The sequence below is a fragment of the Lactuca virosa genome, chromosome 5 (genome assembly GCF_052849685.1).
Source record: "Lactuca virosa cultivar CGN04683 chromosome 5, Lactuca_virosa_CGN04683_v6, whole genome shotgun sequence".
Lineage (NCBI taxonomy): Eukaryota > Viridiplantae > Streptophyta > Magnoliopsida > Asterales > Asteraceae > Lactuca > Lactuca virosa.
Genome location: NC_136430.1, coordinates 458791429 through 458815930, shown reverse-complemented (window position 1 = coordinate 458815930; position 24502 = coordinate 458791429). Strand labels below are relative to the sequence as shown.

Sequence of the window (24502 nt, the reverse complement as noted above, 5' to 3'; positions counted from 1 at the left end):
TCTCCTTCATTCACATTCATTGTCGACAACTACAAAAACACTCATCCTCCTTTCTCTGGCGCCCCTCCTCCTTTCTCTGGCGAGACCAACCTTCTTCTTTCTCTCTTTTTTCAGATCGCCACCCACTACCACTACCCACCTGGACGATGCCGACAAGTTGCAAATCCAAACAAGTTGTCGGCCGGTCGACGAGTTGCAGATCCGACAAAGCACCACCATCGCAGATATGCTTAGCCACCTTCTTATCTCTTTTACAAATCAGACATATAACTCTGGAAACCCTAGCACAAATTGATGTAAAACATGACAAGTAGAAATGACGGCTCCATCTTCGACAACCCACATAACCTCGAAACCCTAGCTGACAGATAAATCTCGATTTTCAGAGATGTTTAACCAACATTTGGTTTAACCCATCTACGACAGCTGTTTTAACCCACATTTATAGCTCGATTTTTAGATATGGTTATGGAGAACAAGGGAAACTACATAGCTTGCCATCACCAACGTTTCTACGTTTAGGAAGAAAAACAAGGGATTTATATGGTTATGACCGTTGGGAAGAAGAACAAGGGAAGAAGGGTCGTCGACGGTGTTTCTAAGAGAACAATGTGGTGGACGATGGTGGTCAACGGTGGTGGACAGTGGTCAGGCTGTGGTGTTGGTCCGACGGTGGTGTTTGTTTGTTAAAGAATTTAGGGGAAATAGAGTTTAGAAGGGAAGGGGTAAAAATAAGGTGGGTGGGGGTTTTATTTTCTTTTGTATATTATAAATAATTGTAAGAAAAAAAACCAAAATAAATATAAAAATTGTAGAATAATCATTTTCTTTTCTCACAAGGGATGAAACATGCAAATGTAAACTAACGAATGATGACATTTACAACTTTTAACCACACGAGGGATCTTTCGGTCCGAGTTAATTTAAAAAAAAATGATTAAACATGCGTTTTGGCCCATGCACGATGGGCAATTTATGTAATTTTCCCTAATTTTTTTTTGGTCTTTATATAGATATTAAGTATGTTAGATATGGTTAAGAAAATATAACATTTACATTCGTAATTTAATTTGTTTAATAGAAAAATTTAGGATGTTGCATGTATTAGAATGAAATCATCGTCTAATGTTCTAATTGGTGTGAACACTTTAGGACCCGAGTTTGAATCCCATCCAAGACACCGTAGTTGACGGTTGGAAAACCAAGTATTAAATAGAATAACATGTAAGCCGTCCGAAATGTTAAAGACTAAGAGCGGACGGAGTGGGTTCGACAATACCCTCGGCGACCTCGGCGAACACTGCGCTGACCCCTCGGCATGCCGAGCTCGGTTCGGCAACTCGGTAGAAATGTGTCGAGCTTCTTCCTCCTTCCTTCTCCCTCACTCAGCAGACCAACCCTCCTCTTCTCCCTCTCTTCTTCTATCGAGCTTCTTCCTCCCATTTTGCTGATGTGGCATTCGGCAGTCTCGGCACCACTCCGAAAACCCTAAAAATCAACCTCAAAATTAGTTTTACTATTGTTGGGATGAATTATTTTTTGACTCAATAATACAAAAATGTTAGATTCTACTAAAAGACATTTTGAGATATATATTTACCACAATTATTTTATTTTATTTTATTTATATTTTCTTTGTGAACGGTAACCCCTTTAAATTTTAATTAGTAATGTTTCATTTTACCTATTATTTGATTTAACCATTAAAACTTTATAATTTTGACTAACAAATTTTTATCATTTTAACCATCAATATTAAATATTAAATTCGTAATTGTCCATATAATATTTTTATCGTTTTTCTATTTTTATAACTATAAACGTAATAACTTTATTTTATTTTATTTTATTTTTTTAAAACATCCGGTATATATATATATATATATATATATATATATATATATATATATATATATATATATATAGTTTTGTTTGTTTATGGCATTTCATGTCAATCTGAAAAATAGACACTGTTGGTATTATTGTCCACAGGATCCAAAGATGAGATATTGCGAGTGTCATCAAATATTGTGCAATTAAATAAAAGAAAAATATGGGCACTAGATTTAGTAATCTTTATTTTAATTTCATGTATTGCAATATGTTGTTCTAATTTCACTATTGTAATGCTTTTATTTAAATCTATTGTCAACTACTTTTTAATTTTGTAAATATCATATGTTTAAATTAACAAACGAGGGGACTTTTAAAATATTTAATAAATTAGGGGGTAAATTAGTTAATTTCATAAAAGGTTTTTAAAAATGGTCAACTGGAGATGAATTAAATTAATAATATTTTATTTGACAAAGTAACGAGAATGATGATATAACCAAACAAAAAGTTATACATTAGTCGACGATGGAAGATACTCTTATAGGGAAATTAAGGTCTTAAATAATGTGAGGCATGACATGACGACAATGTGAAATATCAAGGTTTAAAAGACATAGTACGCTATAACGTGTTTTGACGACGGAAGACATTGATTTTGTATATAATTTATAATTGTATATGTATGTACATATATGTTTTCTACAATTATCCAAGCTTTTATATAATTTATAATTACATTTATACCAACATATCAACTTAAGGTGGCTTTTTTTTTAGGAAAAATAGCTCTTAAAATAAATGTACAATTGCGAGTCTTCGTGACTTTATGCACGTTATCTAATCAGAAAGCAAAGAAATGCTTCATGCCATTGTATAATTAATAATTGAAATATTTTATGATTTTCTAATAGAGAAATTAAATATTTTCCTACTTATTCTTTATATCCAACTAGATGAGACCCCGCTTTGCGGGGTCCGGATGTGTTAACTCTTTTTGGTCGATTGTGTGTAAAATGTTGTTTCTACATGTTGGAAATCTGGACTGAACGTGTTTCTTGATATTAATTGGCAAGAGTAATAAGTAATTAAAAAGAATGGGTTGGGAGGGGTATTAGAAGCTCAAATTGTCCATACCAACCAATCCCTAAATCACTGCAGACTGCTTAATGTCAATCCACCAGTTGTAGTTACAATACAACACCGATTACCCTAGGATTACAATATCCTAATAAACGAACTCTAAAAGTACTCTAAACTAATCAATGAAAGTTCATTGCTAACATGTGCATTTAAATATCCTGCATACCCTGTTCGTGAAGATCGGCTATTGATGTTTTCTCCCCATTGCCTCGGTCATCAATCCGTGAGTATCTACACACAAAAAAAAAAAAACAAAATTAGGTATCAAATGCAAGAAAAAAATCTAATCACAACCTAAAAAATTGTAGAAGTTTCATATATTGTTCCTAATCTAACCATGTTCACATCTTATATCATGTCTCAATAATAATTTGCTCTAATGTGAAAATTATCAAATGAGGAAAGTAAAAAAGTTCAGTTACTTCTTCCCAAGTTTTTCTATGTCCAGGAGATGGTGGGACCCACAACTGTCCATTCTCCAAAACCTTCATTAAATGCGAGTTATGAACCCAAGAATACAGAAGCTGATATACTGCACACTCATTTCTTTTGTAGTGATGTTTGTGTTCCTATTGAAAGTAAAACTTGCAAAGTTTGAAAGACCTGGAAAAAAAAGTAAGATAATTAGAACTGTTGTTTCCTTCAAAATCAATAAAGAATCAACATTGATAATGTAAATCAATGTTTTTTTGATTGTTTTTTTTGTTATTATATGAGTAGTTGTAAAACTTGTTAGGTAATGTAAATCATTTGATAGTTTCAGGATGGTGTAGGGGATGTTTGAATTGGTTTTAGAAAGTGATTATGTAATAGTGAACGAAAATAAAGTAATCAAGCCACAAATAACATCATCGTTCCAAAGATTACATCCAGAGACCCATCTAAAAGGGAATCATAAATCAATTATTCGTCAGAAATAACTTCATGGCTTCTATGGATTTTAAATTAAAGCAAATATTAAAGGCATCCGAGGCTTTCCAACAATTGCATCAACCTTGCAACATGTAAGTAAAATAGATAAATATATAATAATTGTTTATTTGTTTCAAAAGAAGTCATTTTTTAACTAAAACTATAAATTTTATGGATTCACTTGTAAATAGAAAAAAGGAATAGATGTTTACCATCAACTTTTCGATTATGCCCCTGCCCTTAAATCAAATTATCCGAACACAATCTGGTTGAAGAACAAAATAATAACTAATATTTGAAAAAATTCAACATTAAAATCTCCCTGTAATCAAATCATTCCAACGGTTTGAGAACCTGAATCTTCATAATATTTAGAGTGCCCTACAACCAAAAAAGTCCCAATAAGGAGTTTATTGAAGCGATAAACAGAAGATACAATATGAGAGGTTGTCCATTAACAAAAGCGATTGAAAATTCTAAGTATGTTGTTATTATCGGTAAACATTAGAGCATAGAGGTTAAGTACATTGCTATTTTTTGCAATATAAAAACAAAAAAACTAATAAAAAAAATAAAACAAATCAAAGGGTGATTAGACAACCAACCGGTTAGAAACCGAAAGATTTTGGTGTGTGTGACAACTTTTTCTTTCCAAAAGTTTTGAGAACTTTTTCTTTCCAAATATCTATTTTGACATTTTATAAACAGTCAAAATGGTTAATTTGAAACAAATGTTCAATGGTTTGACCGAAAAGAATTAAAGTAAAAATGATTTTTCCTTTTTTGTAATTTGCGCAGATAAAAAGAAACACTTACCTACCATTTTTTGTAGACTGAAAAAATCTGGTTAAATTATGTATTTATGGCACGAAGAAAGTCATTGGAAAGACTTTGCATTATGGGGTCAAGAAATCCAACATTTGAGAAATGCCACATCAGTAAAGAATAAATACCATTTACAAAATTACAAAAGTACCCTTTTCAACAGATGAATCCTGCTCTTTCTGTGAACTGTTTCCACTTGGCTTAGCTTCTTTTGCTTTAACGTATTCTTTAGGAGGTTTAGTAGATATAATGAACCTTCTTTTTAAAGATTCAGGTGACAGAAATTCTGCTAAACTCTCTTTTTTAGGAGTAAATAGCATTTCCCCAAATGTTTCAGTAACCATCTACAATTTAGTCACAAAGGATAAAACACTTAGATGAAGATTAAGTTTTTAATAGAATTATATATGAGAAACAATGAGAGAATTACTCACCTTAGCTACTTTAGCCTGAAGATCTGGAGTAAGGTGGTCTTCTAGGGTAATTACAACAGGGTATTCGGATGCAGTGAAGGCATGATTCTTGATAGATCTTAAACAGTTACTCAGTGGAACCGGAGCAGTCAATGTCCTACAGAACATAACCAAGAATCAATGAACAATGGCTCATATTTCAAATAGAAAATTGGCTTGATATGACAATATACTTATATACATATGTCAGAAAATTTAGCAGACTTACATGTTCTTCCTTCCACCTGGATGGACTCATCGGGTCTTTCCAAAGGTCAACCTTTGCAGGTCTATAATGGTCTGCAAATAAACAGAAACATTATGTTATTGTTTGGAGAAATAGCAACAACGATCACAACAGAGTTTTTTCAGCTTTGAAGCTTTTACCATTTCCAGTTCTGGGAGATGGTGATTTGTGACTGGAATCTGAATTGCAATATGATGGTGTTCCATCTGCATTAGTAAATTAAGGCGATCAGATCTCATATTTTAACTTCGAATCATTCATATTTTGAACAAAACCTTAAGAAAACAATCATAACTAACGATGATTCAATAATAACATAGATCTATTAATACTTAAGCTTCAAACCATACACCAGCAGTCGAAAAAAAAAACGATTAATGGTGTTCAAAAGGGGTTCGAACTTTGAGTTTGACTCGTGGAATTCATGAATACGAACTATTAATTGATCAAATCAGCGGATTGGAGCAACATACTGAGCTTAAAATAAACAGAGAGATCAAAACAAAGATATGTAATGATAGAGCGAAATTTTGGGTTGACTTATTACCTTAGAATATGATCTGATGAAATTGAAATGGAGAAACTTGGAAGAAAACCCTAGTTAGAGTTCAGAAGTTCCAATCTGAATAAATTTGTATTAAAGCTGACGATTGTCTCAACTCTCCACCACCATGACAACCCACCTCTTTCTATCGGTCCTAACAGCCTCCCCCGTCACGGTGTCACAACGGAACCACCATGCTTTCTCCATCTGGGTTTGCTGCCGGACGAACGAAACAGAAGAGGAAGAAGTGGTGGAGCCGCCTACTGCCGCCGCTGAGTGTCGATCTCCATACCCCTGTTCGTCAATCATCACCGAGACCAACTCCCTTTTCTCTTTTTCTTCTGTCCGGCTCCGTCGGAGACCTTTTCTTCCAACTGATCGAACCCCGTCGCATCCACATCTTCACCTTCCGTCGAGCAAAACTCCACCGCAGACCCCCTCTGCGTCACTCCTATCGGAGCCCTTGTTTACAGAGAAACCTGATGCGCATGATGCTTGCATCAATAAAAAAAAAAGGATCGAGTAATGTAAACACGAACCGAAAACATAATTGACACAAACCCTTGGGAAAAAAAGCAGAACACGAACTTGAAGTAGCAAGGAACGAAGCAGGGAAAGCAGAAGACAGCCGGTGATTTGTTTTTGATTTTTGATTTTCTTTTATCTGGAAACTCAGCGAACACCTAGTGGGAAAAAATCTGTTCGTCTTTCCCATTCCCTCTCAATCGGTAACGGTGGGTAGCAAACAAAAAAAATTTATGACCAATCAACCCCTTCGAAACTCATCTGGCAGAGAAGATGAGGAGTGGAGCTCTTCTCGATTACTTGGCTGCTGTGAGCAAAAGAGGCCAGACGGATATGCGGAAGGATCTGGAAGATAAACATGAAATACAGCCACACAACAGCAACAGCGATCATCAACACGTGTACATAGAAACAAATTAATTACATAAAATACCCTTATACAACAACATATAGGTAAGGGATCATTTCTGACAAACACTTGTCAAGTTCACTATTCATGGCGCACAACTTTAATCTATATATATAATAATTAGAGAAATTAAATATCATTCTACTTATTTCTATCCATCTTTCTATCATTTTTAGATGATGATAATTGTAATAAAAATTTATTAAATTTATTAAATATGACAAGTGTCGCATTTTTAAATGTGTAGGAAGATGATAAAAGAAAAAAAAATGGAAAGATATTTGATTTCTCTTTCTAATATTGAAAAGTTTGGTTATACTTAACTGTAAATGTGAATGAATCTTGTGGTTCAAGAAAATGTATAGTTGCTACCATGGTTCGTTCGAGTTTTGTTTGATGACATAAAAGGATGATTATATATCTCAAAATTCTTCATGAAATACTTACATAATATAAAAATGTCTTTTAAAACATGCAAATTAACTTTTTTTATATTACCGATTTAAATAACTATTTTGACTAGTTTGTTACCCCCTCACTTAAACCTAAACCCTCTCAACTGCATATACCAAAAGACTGTGCCAAAAGAATTGCTACCTTTTTGTTCGTTATTGAATTAACCTCGACATCGACATTTCATATACCAAAAAATTGTACATCGCTAGGAAGACTGGTAAACTCCACCTTCCACTCTCGTTAATCCATCCACTCATGAAAACCCAAAGTTACCTTCATCCACCAAAGTGCTATTAGGTAGTGATAATTAATAACAAGGTCAACAAGTTTCTACATCAACTATCTTGAAGATGGACAAGATTGCACATGTTCTTTTCACTCCAAGCATGACCAACTAGACCCATGTGATCAAAAGTGGGACTATGGTTAGATTTCATTACAGTTTTGAATCGTTGAATCGTTAAACAGATTTAATTTTGAAACACTTTGTTGAATTTTGTATAACATATATTCCAATAATGTGGTTTCCCTATTTGTTAGTTAAGTAATCATTAATTATATATGAACCTTTATAATTAAGGTTGGAATTAAACTATTAAGCCATAAGCTCTCATGATTGGACCCTTATTTACCCTAACTAATTAAGGTGATGAAGATTATTTTTTGTATTTGTATGAACAATATCAACACACACGTAAAGGCATGCAAAGTGTAGAATCTTATAATTTCCCGTAATGAACATTGCATTACGCCATTACCAAAAGGGTTAAAGTACAATGCCATGCCAATGAACTTAAACTAAAATAAGACTAATACAGATACACAAACTAAATGATGTGCCTAATATACAATACAAGACATGTACACTAATTAAAAGATCAGTCAAAACTCAAAAGAGATAAATCAAACCAAAACCAACTATATCTAGTTCGGTTCTTGTTTCTAGATTTTTCTTTTATATATAAAAAAAACTTGTTTGTGGGCCCCTATTATACTAGCCTACATACATGGAAGAAACCAAGTTAAAATACCAACTAAACATGAATCTCGTGATAGTCACTATTCAAGAATATAACCAAATTCAAGAAAAGTACAACTCTATGCCTTATCAATGAAATTATAGTATCATACAAGCAAACCCTTTGTCTTTAACAGACTCATAAAGAAGACCCCATCTACCCACTTTTTTAATCTTTTCTATACCTCACCTTCAAAGATTAGAATCATACAAAAAAAACCCTTAAATTCTTATGCTTCTTCTGTGTATTTTTCAACACAAATATGCAAGAAGAGGGCAAAACAGATGATGGTTTTATCCCTCTTGGCATTTGCCATAGGCTATTCAATTTCATCATCAATAGCTTCCTTACAAGACATTTTACATCACCTCATGATGAAAGATCTCAAGCTCATCAAGTCAGAAATCCGGACCATGATGTAATTAGTCACCATCATCATGGCCATGACACGGATCATGAAATACTAGTTGAGTTTAGACACATTAATGGTTCAATTGTGAACAGGAAAAACAAGAGCTCTGGTCAAAATTTGGTCAAAGAAAACGGGAATCCGACATTAACCCGTCAGAAAACGGATTCACAGGATCAAAGGAATGGAAATGGTGATCAAGAAAAAGCCCCCAAAAGGACGAATTTGAAGATCATAGAAGGTGGGAATCTGCCTGGAAGGAGGCATCATCTTTTGAGTGTTGCTTCAAATATAAATGAGAAAGCTGATGCATTTATAAGGAGCAAGAAAGAAGCCATGGAAAAGAACTTGAGCATGAAAGAGATCAACGATGTGTGATGATAAAAAATGGTTGCCATAAAATAAACATCATTTCCAGTTTGTGTGCATGTTTTCTTTTATAAAATAATCATAACTATGCATTTGTATTTCTTCAATGATACATCATAAAAAAACGATGAAATTTCGTTTACTCTTCTTAATAGCAATGCATTTAGATTCTTTACTCATCTTAGCAACGCACTTATATTTCTTTACCCATAATCACAAAATATAGATGAAACTTGTAAATCTTACTTTATTTTTGCTCATAATAGTAATGTAACTACATTTGTTTACTAATGATAGCAATGTACTTTCCATTACCCATAATAACAACATGCTTTTATTTATTTACTGTATTAACAATATGCAACCAAAAATTTGCAAGCACTTTAAAAATTTCAGGTTATATATGTTGCTATTTGAAGAAATGCAAGAATGTACGTTGTTATTATATTTATAGGTAAAGAAATGTAAGTTGGTTGTTCTTATGGGTAAAAAGGTAAAAAAAAAAAAATCAATGCAATTGTTACCGAAATGAATGTAAATGGCAGGGAATATAGCTACCTCAAAAGAATTTATAGGGAAATAAATGAAATTAGTGTACAACAGAGGGACATGGGGTTCCTAAAAATCTAACTAATCTAAAACAAGAATTAAAACGAATTTCCTATCGTGTGGTGGAACGTCTTTGAATTTTTGTTTTTGTATCGTGTATGAACAAAATGATTAAGAACCATCAACATATATATATATATATATATATATATATATATATATATATATATATATATATATATATATATATTTGCTGTTAGCCTCACCTCTTTATGTATGCTCCCATTCGCAACGCACAAATTTAATGACAGATATACCCTTTTAGTACTTGTTGCAAATCTAAAGCATGAAACCCTCTCTCGTTCACCTTGTTTACGAATTCCGTTCTTGTTTCTTGGCCTAAAATTCAAGAAATCACCTTGAGGACCTAAGTTTCATCATTTGTCGAAGACAAGATAAGTTTGGACAAACGATAAAGATCATATGGGGCCCACAAATGGTCAACCACACAGGGTTTCCCCGAGTCAAGCCTTAACCATGGTTTACCTTTGCCACTCCAATGAAGCAGGCTGATTGCACCAGGGTGCAAGCTCCTGCATTTTCCTTCAATGTTGTCACCACCCAAACCATGTTGGTTCCAACTATGGTCAACTGCTTTTATGTTTCCAGCAAAAACAAGTAAAAATGGTGGCAAAGAACCCAAATGATATATCCTCTTTTGCTTCTGAACTGCCATCCATTCTTCAAGCTTCTGTAAATACCCTCTTTGCCTCCATTTCTCAACGTCTAAAACCATCACTCCTGTGTTGAAATAACAAGGATTCTTACCTCTATCTCTCCCTTTGAACACTTTTGCCAATTCCGGGTCGGACCAGAAATTGTCGTTGAAGTATTGTGTGAAATTGGCTTGACAATATTCAGGTGCAGCGAGCACCTTGTCTTGCAAGTCAACTCTCCACAGCTTCTCGATATCATCCACGACAACAAGATCCGAATCCAGATAGATGATCCGTTTCACATACGTCGGAATTATGTCTGCAAGGTAGATTCTTGCGTAATTCAGGGGTTCATCAAGCGCCTCGCGTATGGATTTTGATATCTTACCCTGGACCAAATTGGAATCGAATCTGTAGAGTTTGAAGTTGAGGTACGGGAAGGTGGTTTTGATGCTGGTTTTAATATCTTGATCGAACCGAAGCCATAGGAAATGGAACACTACGTTTTCCGGACAGCCGGAGTTATGTAGAATTGACTGGACGGCGGCCATTGTCCCACGGAGGTAGTTGCAATCAAGAGTCATTGCTAAATGGATTCGGTCGCTGGGAGAGGATCCACATGCTTGGCCATTACGAAACCCTGGTGCTTCACGGAAAAAAGGGACATTTTGGGATAGTTTTCGGTTACGGGTGAGGCGGATATTGGTGGCGGCAAGGGCGGTTAATGGTGGTTGGAGGGAGGACAGAGACAGGAGGCCGATGAGGAGTAGAAGACAATCGAAGCTCCGAAAGGCCATCCTGCCCGGCAATAAAGGACGGTGGACGGAAATATCAGGGAAAAAGAGTTCAAACAGCCATTAGAGGCTGATTGAAAAAAGATTTTAAAGTTTTGATCACAGAATCTTTTTAGAAATATTATAAAGGAAAACAAGGGGATTGATGGGTTTGAGAGAAAGAGAAGATTATTCGGAAGAAAATAATGGGATATTTCTATAACAATTTTGACTCTTTTATGACAAATCAGGAAGTCAACAATCGTCAAAAAAAAAAAATCGTACTACTAATGAATGGTTTGGGATGTGCGGCTATAATTTTGATTGTTTGCAAGGAATATATATATATATATATATATATATATATATATATATATATATATATATATATATATATATATATATATATATATATATATGGAAACAAATTATTGGTTTTTCAAGGAAATAAATCTTTTTTTCAATTTCTAGAGTTTATTCTTTATCAAAAAAAAAATCGAAAAAAATCTAAATTCATATATTAACATTGTGAATGTGAAAAATATTTTTCGGATTCACATTGTGAATTTTCAAAAATTCACATTGTGAATTTGACGTAAAAAAAATCGAATTTTATATCAGTGGAAAAAGGATAAAAAGTTATGAATTTATATATTTTTAGTTTTTTTTGATAAAAAATAAGTTCTAAAAGTTGAAAAAAAGATTGGTTCCTTGGTTAATTATGGTTCTCTATTGAACCTCACCCTATATATATATATATATATATATATATATATATATATATATATATATATATATATATATATATATATATATATATATATATATATATATACTAGTTTATAACCCGTTATAACCACGGTTACAAAATTAATTAAATTTTTATAGTAAAAATTCAAAGTTATTAATCAATTATTTTAAATAAATTATTAATTAAGAGATTTTTAGTTATATAAAATTATAATCATTGATTTAAATAAATATATGAAATTATTTCACTTTATAATTTGTATTAATTTTATTTTAATGTTATTAATTTAATGTAGATAGAGTGGGAAATTTAAATTTTAAAATTTAAAATTTAAAATGAATAATCAATAGGTTGACAAGTGACAAATATTAATTAGGAGACATAATATGGTGACACATGACAAAAAAAGAATAAAATATGCATTAATTAAGAGGTCTAATAAGATGACACATGTCAAAAGGAGAATAAAACTATTCTTTTATTAGAATACGGATTTCTAATAAATAAATAGGTTGAATCTCCTTTTGACATTTGTCACTTAAATACAATTCTTCATTCCACATATTAAGGAGATATATGTCACTTAGTTATAATTGATTTACTTTTTCTAATTATATGTTAAATTTGAAATTATAATAACTTTAAAATTTTGATATATCTCTTAGTTAATAATTTATTTAAAATAATTGATTTATAATTATAAATTTTTACTATGAAAGTTGAATTCATATATATATATATATATATATATATATATATATATATATATATATATATATATATATATATATATATATATATATCTTCTATCTACTCTAATAAATGAATATCCATTTTGTCACATGTCAATCTCTCATAAGTTTTGATACTTGTCATTTTATGGTATTTTTGAAATAAATAATATCCACATGTCAACTTCTAGGTTTTTTTAATTTTTAAAATTAAAAAGTCACATAATACATATAGTTATATAAGTAAAGTATTAAATGTAATAAATTTGATCATAAATATCTACTCTAATAAATGAAGATCCATTTTGTCACATGTCAATCTCTCATAAGTTTTGACACTTTTCATTTTGAGGTATTTTTTAAATAAATAATACCCACGTGTCAATTTCTAGGTTTTTTGAATTTTTAAAATTAAAAAGCCACATAATACATATAGTTATATAAGTAAAGTATTAAATGTAATAAATTTGATCATAAATTGCAATAAATATGTTTTTCCTTCCTTATTTTAAAATTTAATTTTAAAAAATACTTAATGTTTACATTTTGATATTACATGAGTCTCACACCTAGTAAGTAAGAAACAAAAGAAACATACAACCATATTTTTTTCGTATTTTAAAGTTTGAAATAAATAAAGAAAAGAATTCTAACGATCTTTTAACAAAATAAAGAAATTAATTGTTTTTTGTATTCTAACAATCTTTTAACTATTTACTACAATGACAATATATTGTGTTCTTATAGCTGAGGGTTTTGTCAAAATTAACAAAATAAATACACTGTATGCAGAAAGAAAAAATTGCAAAAATGGTCCTTATGGTTTTGTTAATATTTTTGGGTAAGGTCCAAAAAATAAGTTTAGTAGCAAAAAAATGTCCATATTTGATGGTTTTGTTGTGGTTTTGGTCCCTACCTCGTTAAGTTTAACAGCTTGGTTGTTAAGTTTTTGAAAATGACGCATTTACCCCTAGGGACCATTTCTGCAGTTTTATCTTTTTACACAACTAAGAGGACCATTTTGCAATTTTTCTTTTTCATTTTATTGAATTATTGTGCATTAATTCTTTTAATTAATCTTTTTTTAATTTCTTTTGTATTGGATTATTATATATTAATAAATATTATTTTTAATATTATATATATATATATATATATATATATATATATATATATATATATATAGTAATAGGGGTTGGAGACGGCCCGTTAGTGGTAGTGGTGACTGAGTGATGGTGGTGGTGTTGTTCAAAATATGTTATCTTCCAAATATTTAAAATATATTAGGAGATGTGGGGTGGGTGAGATTTTTTTAGTATTTTTATTTAAAACAATAAAGAAAGCAATTAAAAGAAAAAAAATAATTAAAAAATAATACTTATTATAAAGAAAAATAATAAATATAAAGTAATAATAAAATAAAAAGAATTAACACAATAAAAAAATTAATTAAATGAAATTAATAATCCAATAAAGTAACACTTACTAATAGATAAATATGATATGTTAAAAATAATATTTTTTTAATATATAATAATCCAATAAAAAGAATTAATCCAATAAAGAAGAAATTCAAAAAAATTAATTAAAAAAATTAATAATCAGATGAAGTAATATTTACTATTATATAATTATAATATATTAAACATAATATTTATTAACATATATTAAACCAATAAAAAAGAAGTTAAAAAAGAATTAATATACAATAATTCAATAAAATGAAAAGGCAAAATTGCATAATTGGTCTTTGTAGTTTGGTAAAAAGACAAAACTGCAGAAATGGTCCCTAGGGGTAAATCCGTAATTTGTCAAAACTTAACAGCAAAACTGTTAAACTTAACGAAGTATGGACCAAAACCACCAAATAGGGACCTTTTTTGTTAATAAATTTTTTTTTGGACCTTACCCAAAGAAATTGACAAACCACAGGGACCATTTTTGCAATTTTTTCATGCAGAAATAATCTCACAAGTCACAAATGTAATACAAAAGACATACAAAATGTCCCTACATTCAAAAGTTCATTTTCGCCGTCTATTACACTTTTAACCGCGGAAAATAGTCAAGTTTGTCATATTATTTGTGCTTATTAGATGGCACACATGCTCTAATTTCAAGTTTCAAGTAAGTATTCAATAATTCTTCATTTTTAGTACATTTAACAATCATAATTATTTCAATAACATTTCGGTAAGTAGGGTTTTACTCTTTTAGGTTATTTCGTCTTGTATATATTCATAAGCATACATTACCAATTCTTTGACAAAAATTGAAGTAATGTTAAGTGAAGATGTTGAATGGTAGATCATGATCTTCCCTCTACCTCATTGTCATTATTGAGACTTAGCAATGGGTGGTCCTAAGGTTTGTGGTGGTATTAGGAGCTAAATATATAGTAATTATTACTATACTAAACAACTCGAATCTATGGGTATAGAATGAAATGATGATCACAAGGAGCGGTAGAGTCACAAATAATGAAAGAGGTCCAGCACCATAGAACGCCAGAGCAGGAGCTGCTTGGTTCACCATGGAAGAAGTTTTAGGAGAAATTAAATATCCTCCTACTTTTGTTCCTACAAATTAAATGATGACATATCTTATATTAGCATACTAAAATATCATTAATTTCATTAAATAAGGACTCAATGTTACACATGTCACTATTTAATTGGGTAAGAGGATTTGTAGGAAAAAAAAGTATGATGATATTTAATTTCTCAAGTTTGAGATATGATGCAAACCCTACTAGAGTAGAAACGAGTTGAGTTTAGGAATATCCTGACTCGGGAGCTAGCTAACGCTAGATGTGGAGCACTGGTGATCAATGAACCAATAGTCGTTAAACAAGTCAACAATGATCCGGTTCTTACTCATACAACAACGATCCAGGAAGGAAAAAATGAGTCTGAAAGTTATCAAGGACCAGAAGAACTAGAGGTCGGGAAGAATGATGAACCCAGATGCAACTGCGAGTACAAGGACTTTACGACTTGCAAGCCGTCATATTTTAGTGGGAAAGAGGGTCCATTTGGACTTTACGACTTGCAAGCCGTCATCTTTTACGGGCAAGTTTTAGACCACCTACGTTGTGAGGCAATTCAAAGGTGAAACGATCCGTTGGTGGAATTGTTGGATCCATATGCCCAAGAATCATTATGGAATGATATTGCTATTAATATATGATCCTATAGGGCCACACCTTTATCAAGTTGGCGCATTTTGTATATTTATTATTAATATGATTATTAATAAATAATATCGATTCTTGTATTTTAGTTAGGGAATAATTATTGTTTTGTGAAAATAATAATTATAAGAGAGTACTACTAGCTATTATTTCATATGGTATGAATTAATAAGTCATGCACAACATTTTGGACTAGTTGGATTCTTTTGTCTTTTATCTAAAGACAAAGTTTATATTTTATAAACTTGGAGTTTATAAAAAATAAAGAATCTTACTTTTTAAAAGGCATAATGATGGTGTAGGAGGTTGCTTATTCAAACCTTCCACTTTTTGTCTCCGGTGCTTCTAAAGGCTACCATTACTTTAGATTATTTTAATGGTTAGACATTACTTTTCATGGGCTATATAAGAGATGCATGAGGCTTGCATTTTTGCAATAGTGAAACTCTTCTTTCTTCCCTTCTTTCTCTCTAAATCCGTGAGCATGAAGAAGCTTTTTTCTTTTGAAGTTTGGTGCTTTGCTTTGGTGATTAGAAGACCTCTTGAGTTTTTCCCTTTAGTCCTTAATTGAGTGAAGCACTTAAAGGCTTTAGACACTCAAGAATACAAGAAGGAACTAGCATTCCAAGTTCCTTACTCTTGATGGTGGATACTTGTAGAGAAGATCATACACTTTGATCTTTTGTTATCTTCATCAACACCCCAAAACCAAGTGGGTTCAAAGGCTTCAATGGTTATCTCTAAAACATCCAATGGTTGGTTTTATTTCATTTTAACCTCTATAAATATATCCATGATGGTTCGGTTTTGTTATTAACTAAAAATAAACTTGTTATTTTTAAAATCTTCCGTTGCCGCTTTTTGTGAAAAACAAACTTTTATTTCGTATCAAAACCTAACAGTGGTATCAGAGCCATCTTTTATATGCTAAATTTTCAAATAGATTGAGATGGCTCTCAGTCACAATCGGGCGTGTCCTCATTATGAATGAAGAGATAGTTACATGGATAGTGGTTCCATGTAGATTTTAATTACAGTTACACATCAGAGTTAGAGTACCTCGTGGTTTGGAGAACCATGTACAAAGATGCTTAATATATAGTTCATTATGACTATGAGTAATCCCATTACGCAAGTATTGGTATCTAAGTCATATTCAAGCATCTAATTCATTATCAATAGTTTTTATTTATATATAAGTTATATATAAAACTGAAAATAATTGTATTCGCAAAGTTTATACAAATCAAATTTGTCAAATCTACTTAACAAAGCTGCTTCATTAGCGCAAGCATGAAAGTCAAGCTGGTGCTGTAGGGCATTGTTGATACAAGTAAATGTATTTGATTGAAATTTAGTATTTGGATATTGGAACAGTAAAACAACAGATATTGTAATGAATGATATATTGGATATGAGTCTTTCATTAAATAATTGTTGTGTTCTATATTAGCATGTTTAAATCCTTGAATAACTAGGTTATTCTAAATGTCCATAGTTGTTCATAGTTGTGGGAGCATCTATGAGGTAAGACTAATATGAGTGGATTGGTGGATTCTCATGGAGATGAGAATGGCAAAGAGATGCTACCAACTTCATGTGATTGGGAGAATAAGTATTGGACTTGACCCGCATCGAAACCACTTTATGGATCGTAGTCAAGAGTGATGTTTTGATCAAGGTTGTATCTTTTAATCTTAGACCTGAGATACATATTTGGGACTTGAGGTGTAGGGATTGTTGTGCTTAGACATGGTTCAACGCTGTTTCTTAAAGGGGCAGTCATAAGGCCATTGTTGGGTATGACATGAACTGCATTGATAGGCGTATGTAGTCAAGATGATCTTTGTATTCTTAGACCTGAGATGTATATTTGGGACTTGAAGTGTAGGGATTGTTGTGCTTAGACATGGTTCAACGTTGTTTCGTAAAAGGCAGTCATAAAAAGCAACCTGCTAACGAACAATAATAATATTGTCTTCTATTCTTCTACATGATATTTATATTATATAGATCTATTGTGCCAACATATAAATAATGTTCTACCTAGCCTACCGGTTAAATTTTTTACGTTCAAATTCTATTGATTCCCGTATTCGCTTATTCTTTACATTTATTATTCTCATGTTCTTTATATTTAAACAAGCGCCGGTTAAATACAAAAAGTATCCATTAATCATTATGATAATATTTAGTAAAATGAACAAATTTGTACCGCTGTCTTTAATTTCAAATCTTTAGGTGTATTCCTCGTTAATACTGTTATTTTATGCACAACTATTTAGATAAAAAAAATAAAAACTTACAAGATTAGTATAAGACATAAGAAGTTATTTAATAGATAATATATATATATATATATATATATATATATATATATATAACATTTTACTTCCGAGGTTGTAAGTGATCCATAAATGAATCTTCAAAAACCAAATTGCTTCCCGTGTTTCTTTATCTCTGAGGTCAAGTGTGAGATTGTTATAAAGACTTTATTCCTGAAATGCATAACAAAATTTCGTTTTAACGTGTTTTATTATGTTTAAAGAAAAATGAAAGTGACATCCATTTGTGAATCCATTAAGTCAAATACAAAAGCCACCTTATTAACAAATAAAATAAACAACGAAAAAAATATTTAGTTAACCTTGACTCGATAAGTGTAAAACTGTCCAACTTTTCTTGATTTTTTATTTGCTTTCTCAACTTCAACTGCACATCCTACAAACAAAAGAGAATATCATATGCATGCCAGATCAGAACAAAAGACCTTTTTGTATGACATGAGATTTCTTTGAATATGCCCTCTCGTGTAACAAATAGACGTTGAAACCCGTAAGATAAGTGAAACATGGCTCTGATTATATGAAAGAGTGTTTGTGAGAGAATACTTCTAAACGTGAAGTTCATTAAATTGAAAGAAATCATGAGTCAAGACTCTTTAATTATAAAGAAAGAGAAGAGTCTAATGACACATGGAGAAATGGAAGGGTCTAGTGTGTATTAAATGCAAAATATAGGGAAATGGAGACATATGATTGTTTTTGTAAAAACTAAAAAAAAAAACATGCAGCACAATGGGGTCGTTTTTTTATGTATTATCAGCAGTTTAGTGAAAGCAAACTGTATAGAAAATAAATTGCAAAAGTTTTCTCCATATTTTACAGAAAAAGTCTTTTTCCATTATTTTTCGTTCGGATTTAGAACAAAATTGAAAAACTAATTATCATTCCATGTCAAAAATAACACGCATTAACTAGAAAGCATATTATAGATGGGTTGTGAACTTTCGGTATCACGAGTCGCCTAAAATGAGAAGAAACAAGTAAATTAGTTTGCATTTCAAATAAAATAGTTCTAAAAATTTGATTATGTTAGTGTTATTTGTTGTGTGTTATCATATTCACACACTTAGAATAGTATATTAGTTATATCAAACCTAATAATTCTTATTGTAATAAGAAACTGATACATTTTTAAAGTGTTTATTATTTAATACAATACCTTTTGTAATAAGAATTAGTGGGAATGATTTCCCAAATATTGCCTCGACATGCTAGGGTTTTAGGCATTAAATCTTTGAGCTCAATCTCAAAGATCTCTAATATTTTCTCCATGGTTGGTTAATAGGACGTAGATTGAAACTTATTCAAAGTCTTCAAAATCCATTCTATTTGGGTATATAAAAACGCACTTGCCACCGATAACCACCATTGGTGAAGTGGGCTAATGATGTGTACTCCCTTGTACTCATATGCTTCAATATTAAATAACCATAGACTATGAACCGAGGTACTCGCCTATACTCATATGCTTCAATATTAAATAACCAAAGACTCTGAACAAGTGAACACCGTTGACGTTATTCGTATTGGATGTAGACAATGAAAAGTTTCCTCCATTCCCCTCCATTTTTGGCGGGAAATCAAGAAAATAATCAATCTCTTTCACAAATCGATAAAGTGTTGGTCGGTGCGTAGTGGCAATGTTGTGGGAAGACGAAGAACTCTAAACGTAGGTGGTGACTCAAGGTTTAACAACGGTGTTATCTCCTTATTTAGTTCTTTGACGGAGAAAGAGGTGGGCACTGGCAGTGTTATTGGGTTTAACGACTGAGTTGTTGTTTTCATAATTTAACCAAGATAGTTGTTCGGTGGATAGTGGGAGTGGAGCAATGATGCGACAGAAGAAAGGTGGTACGATGAAGGTTTAATGATCTTGGTGTTGTTCAAAAGTCATAGAATGAATCAGATGAGGGCTAAGTTCGTTGGTGCTATCTAAAGAAAGACAATGCAATCCGGTTCGGCGAAGGGATTTGACAAGAGAAACTATGCATGCCAGAGTAAAAAAAAGAGAAGAGATGTTTTCGACTTGTTATTAATCAGGACAATCCAACGAAACGATTGATTAGATTTAATTAGTATATTATATATGTTCGTTTTGGTAATAATTTATTTATGTTTTTAGTATGTTTGACCAATATAGGTTAACTGTCAACTTTTATAAGATATGTAACATTCATCTATACATATATTTATGACCAATATGGGTGCACCTAGCTAGCTTGTGTGGTATTTACTAGCTTGAATTATTACGAGACTAGGGGTTATAAAAGTATTTCCTTTCAACGATATTAATTTTTGTCACAAATATGTTGGGAAAATGGCTTTTAGGATCCCCAACAACTTTCCTGATGAAAATAATAAAGAAAATAATTGGATATAAGAATATAGGTGGAAAACTCCAAAAATAGAGAAAAAAACTACGGGTCTCCATAGAGAAATATTCATTCTATGATAAATTGGCACAATCACATAAACTAATCTCTCAAGCTTTCCTAAAATACAACTACATTCTCCTAAGTGTTAACTAACACTTTCTACATTCTAAAACAAAAGGAGAAAGAAAGAAATAACCAAACAATTCATGTGTATTTTGGTGTGAGTGCTTTGAAACCAAACCTTTGGACTCCTTTTATAAGCTTAGAGTCCACTCAAAGTTGCATCCTTGTAGCAATGTGGGATAAGGACACTATTCATTCTTTACACAAAAATCTCAACAATCTCCACCTTGGATAAATGAATGAAAACCACAACCACATAATAGAAACATCATCTTCAGCCAAAAATCATAGTTTTAAAAACATAGAACTATCATACTCTGCCATAAAAAAAACTACCACTTAGAATAGACCTTTCCAAGAATTTCACTACAACACATGTTGAAAAACTATAGTGCAACTTCCCCTTTTGGCATATCACGAAGTTCATCAGCCATCAACATCAATTTTCACGACACATCTTGCATTTATGCAATCCAATGTGTAAATCCATGAACCTGCTAACAAAACCACATCCATTTTCGTAGTGGCACTGGAATACCATAGTGATGGCATGACTTACAGGAAATATCACAATTTGTTGAATATGTTCTAAAACCCTTTTATTAATTGTTTTATAGTATAGGTATGAGTTATTATTTGATTATAACATCTCATATTTATTTAGGAATGTTTCCTATTTATAAGGGTTTTAGAGTTTTTTTAGGACTCTTTGTAAGGCTATTATATAAAGCCATCTAGATGTCTTATTTATTCGTTCCAACATTTTTTCCTCTCATCTCCTTTGAGATTTAGCAGCAATGTAACCCTTATTTATTGAATATGTTTCGAAACCTTTTTCATTAATTGTTTTATACTATATTTACGAGTTAGTGTATGACTATAACACCTCATATATATTTATGAATGTTTCCTATTTATAAGGGTTTTAGAGTTTGTTTAGGAATCTTTGTAAGACTATTATATAAAGCCATCTAGATGTCTTATTTTACTTATTCCAACATATTCTTTCTCTCATTTATTCCTTAGAGATTTATCAACAATGTAATCTCTCAATAAGAGTGTCTTTTTCATAATGGTTTTTCCGATTTGGGTTTTCCACTTTATATCATGGTGTTTGTGTGGTTCTATTGTGATTTTCCACATTAATAGATTATCTATTTTTAACAAGTGGTATCAGTGCCATGTTTATTTTATAACACCGTTAGTAACGATGGAGACCTTGTTAGCTATAATTGTTTTCAAGGTTGGCTACAAATATACAATTCACCTTTATAGAGATTGTTAAGCCTTTGTATTTGGGTTTGGATTTTGTTCTTTTTTTCTTACCTTTTAATGACAGCTACGTTATGTGTAACCGACTTGTGTAGACGTTGCTTTATTATATATATCGGGATATCCTGCCTGAACTGGAAGAGCTTGAGATTACAAACTCATACTCGAAATCGGCTTCAACATTTATCTACCATTAACATATTATTGTGGCGGTTGATAGATTGGGTTAGGGAGACTGGTGATGATTTGTGCATCAAAACTTTGTGAATACATATGTAGGGTTTTTGGCACTATAGCACAACAAAGTTTGGAGAATTAACACATCTAGTCACTCATGTATTTTTTGTGCACAGTAGATCCCTAAAATATCAATTTATCTATTAAATAGGGAAACAATCCAAGATAATTCTATTTTAACCAGTAACACTTAGTCCATGTGGCTTTTTTCTATTTTTTACAAAATTAAAAATCCAAACTTTATCTACCATGCTTTTTTTCCATTTCATCTCTCTCTCTCTCTCTCTCTCTCTCTCTCTCTAGAAGATGTCTCCCACAACGTAGAAACCTCAGGCATATCTCATTTTCCCTTAACTCTCAATAGCTCCTCCCATCTCCTCCGTTCCACCACCATTCCATGGAAAAAACCTCCGACGTTGCCGCCATCGTTACTCACCACTTCCCACCGACGTGAAACCTTTTAACTGTAGAAGTCATAAAATGATACGAGAAGACTGTATACGTATTCTTAACTGTAGCCGCCTTCTCCAAATCCATCCAATTTCCTGTTAATTAAATCATGATTCCTAGCTACTCCTAGACCTAATTAATGTTTTTCTTTTAATTTAATTTACATGTACCATCTTGTTGTTGAACAAATTGAGAAAAACATTATCCAATAAGACAGGCATGTACTCATCTCTACCTTTGGATACTAGTCGGTCTATTGCCTTTTGTATCTAACCAAGAACACACTGTTGAGTAGAACTTATAATCAGTAAATGCAAAACAAATCCATAAAAACCTAAATACAATTAGAATCACACGTACAGTTTCTCCTGATCCTGTTTCACCAGTAGATACACGGAGCAACCCATGATTAACGATGCTCTAGAATTGTGGCTTCCAAAACCTTCGCAACCACATCTCACCCCCACTGTCTCCTTACTCGTTGCTAACACATCTGATCCACCCTCTTTTTGTCAGATGGCTTCCAAGATAAGCTTGTTGTCCATTGCGTTGGCCCTTTTCTCCTTACAGTGAGCCCATAAATGATGCCTGTGTTGAAGTGAGGTCTGATTACTTGGAGTTTTTAGGTGAGCCGGAGTTCATGGAGAGGATGGAAGCCGTTTACCATGAGAAGGCATTGGAGAAAGGTAGTTTAATGATCTAAACTTGTGGTTTGAATTGATTCAGACATAATAGAGTTGATGTTCAACTCCTGGACGAAGGCGACGATTCCCAATTGGGTGAAGCCTAACTCTTGAATCGGAAGAACAAAAGCAAAAGGGTCTTGAATGCAAACCGTCTTAGTTAATGTTTGTTGTTTGACTGATATAAAAGTTAGGTGGCCTTAAAAGATATAAAGAAGTCTAATTTATAATGTCGCATCATAAAAGTAATCGGATCTATCAGGTCATACTCGATAGGTAAAATTTAACTTTAATGGTCTATTGTGCACAAAAAATACACAAGTGACTAAATGTGTAAATTCACCAAACTTTATTGTGCTACAGTGCCAAAAACCCACGTATCTATTGACAACATTGCTACGACCAGGGGCAGAGGCAGTAGGGGGCAGGCAGGTGCTCAACCCCCCCAAACTTGTCCATAAATTTCTTTTCACCATGTGTATTTTTAAACAAATTTCAAAAACCTCCATTAAACTTAACATCGATGAACACATCTTTATATATATTAAAGCAGAAACCTAATTACATCACCTAAAACAATCTAGCCCCTTCAATGTTTTTCATTGATTATTTTAAACCACTGGATCAATTTCGCTGATGTCATCGTAACAAAAAGGAACTACAAATACGCCTTTGTTACCGTCTATAACCATTTTTCCTCCAAAATAAGGATTGCTCTCTTCCTCTTTCTCTCTCTGATGAAGATAATATCAAGAGACGATGATCTCTCCAACTTCTATCCATGTTCTTCCTCCTCAAGAGCCGATGATCTCTCCAATTTCTATCCATGTTCTTCTCCACCAATGCATCTCCTACATCGTGTTTGTCACCAACAACTTGAAATTGAGATTCACTACCAAAGATTATTCCCATTGCGCTTTTCTTCTTCTCAAGGTATTTGAATTTTTATGAATTTGCAACTGGTTTTCCATTTTGATTATTCTAACAGGAATTTTGATTTGAATCACTCTTATTTGGATTTTAGGTTTATATTATGCGTATCCGATTTATGTTTCTATCTATGGTTTTTTAGTAATCAAATCGAAATGGTATTGATTCGTTCTAGATTTGACTGCGATTAACGAAATCAAACAGGCTGTTGGATGTGAAGCAAGGTGTAAG

General features: G+C 32.1%; 2 protein-coding genes across 6 annotated transcripts; both read right to left on the bottom strand.

Annotated features, from left to right (window-relative positions):
* Positions 1-2918: 2918 nt before the first annotated feature.
* LOC145114542 (phosphoinositide phospholipase C 2-like) lies at positions 2919-6828 on the bottom strand. 4 transcript variants are annotated; one of them, XM_079050580.1, is made up of 10 exons: positions 6518-6827; positions 6319-6435; positions 5960-6286; positions 5553-5618; positions 5395-5465; positions 5148-5283; positions 4865-5057; positions 4101-4269; positions 3399-3579; positions 2919-3207 (listed from the first exon to the last, which is right to left on the bottom strand). In XM_079050580.1, coding segments are annotated over exons 5-8 (384 nt in total). In that variant the 5' UTR covers positions 5397-5465; positions 5553-5618; positions 5960-6286; positions 6319-6435; positions 6518-6827; the 3' UTR covers positions 2919-3207; positions 3399-3579; positions 4101-4216. The 4 variants fall into 4 exon arrangements, with proteins under 4 accessions (XP_078906706.1, XP_078906707.1, XP_078906704.1 ...); XM_079050581.1 differs by having other exon boundaries at positions 4842-5057; positions 5960-6435; positions 6518-6828; XM_079050578.1 differs by having other exon boundaries at positions 5960-6435.
* Positions 6829-9925: 3097 nt separating this feature from the next.
* LOC145114541 (putative galacturonosyltransferase-like 4) lies at positions 9926-11401 on the bottom strand. 2 transcript variants are annotated; one of them, XM_079050577.1, is made up of 2 exons: positions 10239-11401; positions 9926-10091 (listed from the first exon to the last, which is right to left on the bottom strand). In XM_079050577.1, the coding sequence occupies exons 1-2, from the start codon at positions 11203-11205 to the stop codon at positions 9994-9996; spliced, it is 1065 nt and encodes a 354-aa protein (XP_078906703.1). In that variant the 5' UTR covers positions 11206-11401; the 3' UTR covers positions 9926-9993. The 2 variants fall into 2 exon arrangements, with proteins under 2 accessions (XP_078906703.1, XP_078906702.1); XM_079050576.1 differs by having other exon boundaries at positions 9926-11398.
* Positions 11402-24502: the final 13101 nt, after the last annotated feature.